The following is an 8,344-nucleotide window of genomic DNA, read 5'->3' as shown; positions in this document are numbered from 1 at the left end:
TGATTGCTGTAAATAGGTCATAATTTAAAAGAATAATATTATTTCTCAAACATTATATTATATTGATACAATGCTAATTTTAGTTATTTTTGGTAACGTAACACTACAATATTACAAAGCCGTAGTAAATCAATACTCCCGCATTTCATCTTGATTTAATTGTGTACTAGGCATATGAATAATGTATTAAGGTGCTATAAAAAGAAGCTTTAACTATATGTGTTTTTCTTTTTTTGGCCGCCATATTTGCCGCCATCTTGTTTCTAGCTAAATGTTCAAAGGTGCCACTTCCGCATCAACCGGATTCATTACATGCAGCGCTATATCTACACGAAAATGTAATAATATTTTGTATAGTGATCAATGCACGGTCCAACTTGGATTCTGCCAGACTATAGCATGTTGCACCTCAAAATGGTAGCAACGCATTTTGGTAGTCACCTCAAAATTCGGCCGAGTTTTGGTAGTCACTACCAAAATGCGTTACACTCAACGAAATTTGGTAGTTTACAAAAATGAAGTACCAAAATGCGTTGGATATGTACACATCCAACGCAAAACGGTATTTATAATAATCTCATGATTTACAAAAAGAATATTTTACGACGAATGGACAATATTATTTCAGAGAGAGTCGTGAAGGAACTTAGTCGCCCATCCGACCTTGAAAATATAACGGCTCTAGGTTCAGTCAAGCAGGACCATTGGGACACACGTGAGAGAGGTAAATGCCATACATCGAAAGATATTGAAGGAACTTGGCACAACTGTTCACCACAATTATTTAATGCGTCGTTCGCATGACCCTTTGATAGGTTTACAAACGTCCATAAGTAAGTATAGACTGTTTGAGATTGAAATTCAGGAGATTAACAAGAAAAGACCTTATTGCGGAGGAAGCTTCATTTTTCAGTAAATGATATATTTCTTACCTATCTAAACACACAGAAACGTTGTCCGGAAAGGACCCAAAAATACCTCTCGCATGTATTAACCAAAATAAAAAAGTAAATATAACGACGGAGAATTTAGTTTTTAAAAATTATGCGATTAAGCCCACGTCCACATTTTACCATTCTTTTACGTTGTCGTGGCTGACTCTCGAAACCCCTCACCTTCAAAGAGAAAAAATCTTTTTGCCGGAAATATTTATCTAAGATCCCTAAAATACGCACAGAATTCACCATTTATGTTTATGTGGGATGATTTAAAAAAAATATCTAGTGGATGACGCACGTGTCAGCCTCACATTTATTCTTCATTTTACAGAATTCAACATTTTCGTGCTTTAAAAAATCTCGGTGGGCTATCCCTAAGACAACACTAGCACATTAAAACAACAAAACAATAAAATGTTATTGCATGATGCCCCTTTCACACGCTCAGGAATCCACATTTTGGAAGTTGTTTTTATACGAAAACTATATCTCGGGAGGTGAACTCCGAACCCCCTCCCCCACCATTTTTATAGGAGACATTCCCTCATTTTATCTCTCTCTTTTGTGCGTAATGTAAAAATGAGCACAGATCCTGATGTAGAAAAAAACCTACCAAAATACGTTCAAATCCATGATCCTTAACACATCATATGTATCCTTGCAAGCATTTTGTCGCTACCAAAACTCGGCCGAATTTTGGTAGTGACTACCAAAATGCGTTGCTACCATTTTGAGGTGTAACATAGCTATTGAAAGATCAAGTTTCTTTAATAGACTACTAGTACAATTAGAATATTTATCACAGATTGAAGCAAACTTTTTCTGCATAATTTTTCTGCAGAACAGGACAGAGTTTTGGCCGTTTTAAACGCAGAATCCTTGAATTTAAATTTTAAAACAAGTGAAAAATAGAGAATTCAAGATGTAAACAAAATTTATTTATTGTATCAAAATCTGATAACTAGCCGTATTTGGAAAATTTATGTATCAGTCTAAAATCGTATAACATTTAACAAAATAATAATTGTAATTCTGTCTGAAATTTGATGATTAACAGAATACATCACAGTGGATTCAGAGCTATTTCAAGAGTGATATGATTTTCCAAAAAAATGTATGTATGAAAAAAGAGCGGTGGTCTAGTGGATAAGGTGTCGGCCGCTCAATCCAGGGGTCGTGGGTTCGAGCCCCACTGGGGTCACGACCATGACTTCTCATATGACACCAGTACTGGTTTTTTCCAGGAAGCGGACTCGAGAGTGGTTACAATAAGCTTGACGCTTTTATCACAATCGAGCAAAAGCAAATTAGTATAAACTAAACTAAACTAGAAAAAAAGATAAAACATGCAACGAAGCAACCGTATTATTGACATTACCTCTGTCAACAAATGCTTTCGCTATCTTCAAGTGAACACGATCTATCGGCTCGTCTTCTGCGTCAATGTAAGATATATGCCTTAAACAGTCCGGTACTTGACATGGCTCCAGTTTTACTGGAACTAGGAAATAATGTTCAGAAATCTTCATATGGAGCGCTTCATTTAACTCGAAAGAACAAAATCTACTGTTTCCAAACTCTTCTGTTAGGACAATAAGCATACCGACACTTCTCTTCATTCCATCATGTGTGTTTCCAATTATACTTTCCCCTGGTATAAAATCACGATCATGGTAATAACATTTCATGCCACACTCCTCGAGGTTACTTACAATTATCCTAACTTGATCAACATTGTCACTTTTATAACATACAAACACATGGAAATCCTTGTTAGCAGGTAATTCAGGTAAGTTTGTGCTGGTAAAGTCACTGATTTCCATATTATGTACGTTGTTAGTTTTAACAAAATACGTTTAACGTTTCCACAGTCCGTCGCGTGTTGATATATTCAAATTTTCACAAGATACAACTAAAAATATAACTATAGTGGAATGTTGACTTCAATATCACGGTGAGGATGCGTACACCGGATATTGCCACCAAGTGATAAGGTATTTTCCGAAAACGTGATTATTTTTCGTCAACAAGGTAAGTAAAATCCCGATTTACTATTGTATTATACTACTACAGAAGAAAAGATCATTACTTTTCATAACTAGATACTATGTATATGCTTTCACAAGCGTAAAATGGGGCAATCTTAAGTAGAAATGCTAATTTTTTTTTTTTTTGATAAAATGACAAGTTCATCATTTGATAAATGCATGCCGTAAAAACATTTGTCCCGATACCATAACATGTTTGCATTGTGGGGAAAATCTGAATCATACGTTTTATTTAGTCACATACAAAGAAAAAATGTGCAAAATTTCAGCTTTGTAAATGTTTAAATTACGGAGAAATCGGTGATAAATGAGCGTCGATGGTGTACTGTGTATTGAGTTTTCAAAGTAATATTTGTACTGTGTATTGCAGTTTGGTGTACTGAGTATTGATATTGAAAAATGTGCATGTTTTCAGCATTTATGGTCATAAGATAGAGGAGGCATGTAATTCCATTGGCCTAAATGATGGAATGTCTTTTTCTGTTTGAAGATGAAATTAGACTTCACAGCGAAAATAACAAGCACCAGTTTGAACACTGTTATTACAACTTACAATTACAGCGATATGCCAATATCACTCCGAGAAACTGTCTAAAGACTAGCCACTGCCGAGTAAAGACCCAGCCACAAGTTCATCCGTGAATTTAAGTTTTATAATAATGGAACACAGGATATGATGACAAGTGTGGAAAAGGTCTCACTTTATAAGAAGAGCAAACATGGAAATATGTTATCCTTTCGCTTTCATACTACAAAGAGACATAAACCTTGGTCAATAGACGACCTTTATCGATTATGGTGTCAATAGTTCAAAGGTCAATATGGTAGGGGCTTTGAACTTTTAAAGTTGTTCCTCCTCAATAACCCTAGACACATTTAACGCAAAGCTTTCGAACTAGTTTCACTTGAAATTTTCTTAAATAATATAATCAAAGCTATTTATATTGGTTTAAATGCATTGTTCTGAAAGGTAATTAGCTCACCACTTGCTTCATACGAAACAAAATGGGAGTCATATGCACTGAGCAATTTGTGTTAAATGAAGGAGGAATCAGTGCCATGTGTTATTCTTGAAAGTATTTTGCACTCTTCATTTGCAAGATATATGTCATTTCTATGCAAACAATTCGTTATCACTTTTATGTGACCAACTTCCCTGTTGACCAAAATTGTATATAGATTGTCAAGGTCAACTTCGAACTATAAAAAAGATCGGGAACTCACTTGAAGATCATTTCGATTTTTTTCATGTATACAAACTGTTGAATGTCAAATGTTTATGATCTTTGGTTTAAACATATATTTATTCCCAACAATATACATAACTATATTTATATACTAACACTACAAGTACAGTTGGTGGAAAGGATTAGAACGAAAAACAAATCTTATAGAGTTCTTCTACCATCTTATTATTATCTTTGCTATTTTATGAATTTGTGTTTACGTTTCAAGTTTGTTTAAATATTTCAATGTACATGACTTTTTTACTTTATCAAAGTAAAACATTACTTTTACAATATTACTTGGTGATAAAATAAATCTGTCACAACGGAACCTATTTCAGTATCAATGCCCAATCTTATGTGGAAGTAATGTACACTCATCACATTTATGCAGTAACTAGCTGCTTCTTTTAATGTCAATAAGTAGATTCTCTATTCGTCTGTCTTGCTTTTCTCTTTCCTCTTAATTTAGCGTCAGAAACGCGGTCTCTGATTTGCAAGAAGTTGTATAACTGTAAAATCAGCGGAAGAGTTATAAGCCTGCTCTTCAAAACAACTTGTAGTCTTCACTAAACCTCGTATTAACCAAGTTGTCGATGAAAACATTTTGCGACGTCAAGAAATATAGGAAACTATAAAATCGAAGAAAACATTTCTTGGCAACTAAACTGATTAAAGGTTATTTATTCATCCATCGTATTTTGTCACATTCTTCATAGACTGTATAACAATACTCCCTGAAAACCCTGGCTATGGCATTGCACTCTGTGTAACATTGAAAGTTCCATGTACACCGCCGTGTATGTGTCTCTAGATTATATTTTTGTACTGGTAGCATGTATAAATGGTGAATTCTGCTAGATGGCGAGGTAGGTAGCATACATTTCCACTGCCGTCAATGAACAGGCTACTCACCATTTGTACAAATCAAAGGTTTCTTTCTGTTGCAAATTGGTCCCTTTTGTGAACGGGTTCCTTTTTGAAACAAGTATGTTGATATTTTCTGAATCAACAGTGTTTTCTACTTTTTTCTCTCTGCATATGTCTGGTGCAATCTTGTAATTTACTTTTTTTGCCGTTTTGGTCGTTAGCGTACTATAATATTCTCGTCATTTGGGTGGTGTTCAACAAAATGACATACAATGGCCTTAAATTCGTTCGTCCAGCCAGCCATAAACACACATAAACAAGTTGAATCTGCAAGGAAAAATCACAATATAGTATTTATTAGTAGGGCTGGACTTTCTGCTAGATATTGACAGTAAGTCTTAGTGACATCCCAATGCAGAATTATAAACTGTTTTTGAGATAATTCGTGTAAAATCAACTTAAAATCAATGCTCAATATATATATATATATATATATATATATATATATATATATATATATATATATATATATATATATATATATACAACTGCTAAACGTAACAAAACATATTACCCGCTGTTGCACTATGGTGACTGCGAGTTACGTTTAGAGCTTATTACATGAATTACAACAGAGTAAACGCTATAAAAATCAATGTTAAACATCACGTGTCTTCAGGGCTAAAGAAAATACTGTTTTGTACTTTGGAAAGGAAATGATAATGTACATTTTGTAAGATTAATTCTTTAAAACTCAGCGATAATGTAAACAATACACAGTACAGTAAACTTTGATACAAGTCAATACTCAGTACATATATTTGCAATACACAGTACACCATCGACGCTCATTTATCATCGATTTCTCCGTCATTTGAACATTTACAAAGCTGAAATTTTGCACATATTTTCTTTGTATGTAACTAAATAAATCATACGATTCAGAATTTTTATCACAAGACAATAAGTGACGATACCGGGAGAAATGTGTCCCCGACCTGCATTTATCAGATGATAAAGATGCCATTTTATCACAAATTTTAGCATTTCCTTATAAGATTGACTAATTTTACGCTTGTGAAAGCATATACACAGTATCTAGTTATTAAAAACAATGCTCTTTTCTTCTATAGAAGTATAATACAATAGGCAATAGGTGTTTTACGAAAAATAAGCACGTTTTCGGAAAAATACCTTATCATTAAATGGCAATATCCGGTGTACGCATCCTCACCGTGAATATATTGAATTTGTTGAGAGCTCCTTTTAAAATCGATTTCCTGTCAAGATAAGAAGAAGACCATATATTATTGTTGGCGAGGTATGGTTTTGTAAAGCAAAGGATTTTTAACATCAAGTTTATTGATAACACGAAATGTAATTACTAGAAACACTTTAGATAAGAAGAAAAATGTTTCATTTTTCTAAAACTTAAGAGACATGGATAATATAAGTTACATCGTACGTGCTTTGGCAATTCTTTCTGTAAGTATAAAAATCACTCAGTCTTTTTTGTAAACTTGATCGGTCTACTACGAAAACATTTATCAGCCTCAAATAACAGAACCGTTTTCTGTTCAAACGGTGATAATTACTTTGTTCATAATTCGGCTACTGGTTCGAGTCGTAAATTCGGCTACTTTTTGCGGTTTTTCATAAATATTTCTTTCGTTTTACAATTGATTTGTACAAAATTTCTACCATATGTACTTTGATACAAGCAACATTGATTGTTATCATTAATGGCCGTTTATAGTATGGTAAACAATACAACCGTGCTTAAAATAACAGACAGGTTTAGCCTCCGCATTTTACCTTCTAGAGGTTGTAAATATTCGGCCACTTTTTAAACATGAAGTTGGATGTATTTTCAACATTTTCTTGGAAATAAATCGATGCTACAGCCAAAATTGTTCTTTTTTCAACAAACTGCAATCAATTTTCAGTAGCATACGTCGTGGGAAATATTTGCCAACAGAGATTTAAAAAGCGCCTGTCATCCTTCTCACACCAGCATGACGTAGTTTAATTTTTACGTCACTGTTTATCGCACATGCTAGCATAACACTGCTGTTCTTGTCACTTTTCGGGGGTGTTTCAACAGGAGAGTTAAGAGAATCTCTCGCTCACGTGCTATTATAACACCTTTTTATATATGCGCGCTCCGTGGCAAAGCATTTACGTATAACGGCCCCAAAACGGATAATTCAAAAGGAATTGACGTCAACGGGGAAAAAACAACATAGACATGGAAATTCAATGACGTTGAGGGACAGTATATTCATTTTCTTGGTTTTAATGCGTTTTATGCTAGTTAGCGCATGTTCTTTTTGTGTTATAAAGTTTAGATTTGAATTAACCCTTGCCGGGCCTCAGCATAAACGAGCGCGTGCAATGACGTCACGCGACCCGCGAGACAAAATATTTGCTATTTAGAGTACACAACTTTAGGGAAGGACAACTTTTTTTCTACTCACCTCAACTTTTTGTTTTTTTTGCCGACTTTGTTGCTAACGCAAGTGCTTGTGTGACACAGATGCGTTCTCAAAAGCATCTGGCTCGAAAAAAAGCTTTAAAGTGGGTGGCCGAATATTTACGACCTGGCCGAATTTACGACTCGAACCAGTACCGCACCTTTTGGACATATACATATAAAAAAACAACTATCGAAAATAGGACATGTCTGTCACAAGAAATTAATATCTGATATTAAAATTCTTATCTGAAAATGTGTTAGCAAGATTATATGTATGTTAAAGGTTTGAATAATTGTTTCACCACTGAATCCATTGTTTTATTTCCATCCCTCTTGATAATGTCATTAGCATAATTAGGTATATTTTGTTAAAGGTCAGTCTAGTTTTTTGGCATAGTTTTGCAAGGACACATAAGCACAAGCACGCACTCATACATATTTTGCCCATATAGATAGTAAATGTCGCATGTGGAAGATCTAACAACACATGCGGATTGAGTGAGCTTTCGTTGTAAAAATTGTTCAAAAATATTTCAGTTGTTGAGCCCAGTTTGTTCGATCTCCAATGACACATTTATCATAATTAAGATTTTCTTCTCTCACTATAATATTCCGAGCCTATTATGTTTACACTTAAATTTGTTCCCTGTCTGTAATTTGTTAGTACTTTCAAGTAAATATTGACACAATGGCTCAACATAAATTTGTAAAACATATTCTTCATATGGCTACAGATTAAGACCATGTTCGAACACCTGGGTGAGCCATAGGTGACAGGGGAGGTAA

The 8,344-nt window shown here is 34.3% G+C and overlaps 1 protein-coding gene across 1 annotated transcript; it reads right to left on the bottom strand.

Moving 5' to 3' along the window:
• Positions 1 to 2,316: 2,316 nt before the first annotated feature.
• Positions 2,317 to 2,761, bottom strand: LOC128552743 (toll-like receptor 1; the record flags this gene model as incomplete). The annotated part of the gene is made up of 1 exon (XM_053533798.1): positions 2,317 to 2,761. A coding segment is annotated over exon 1 (445 nt), but the record flags the coding sequence as incomplete, so codon positions are not given.
• Positions 2,762 to 8,344: the final 5,583 nt, after the last annotated feature.

The sequence above is a fragment of the Mercenaria mercenaria genome, unplaced genomic scaffold (genome assembly GCF_021730395.1).
Source record: "Mercenaria mercenaria strain notata unplaced genomic scaffold, MADL_Memer_1 contig_3113, whole genome shotgun sequence".
Lineage (NCBI taxonomy): Eukaryota > Metazoa > Mollusca > Bivalvia > Venerida > Veneridae > Mercenaria > Mercenaria mercenaria.
This window is presented reverse-complemented; position numbering and strand designations above follow the sequence as displayed.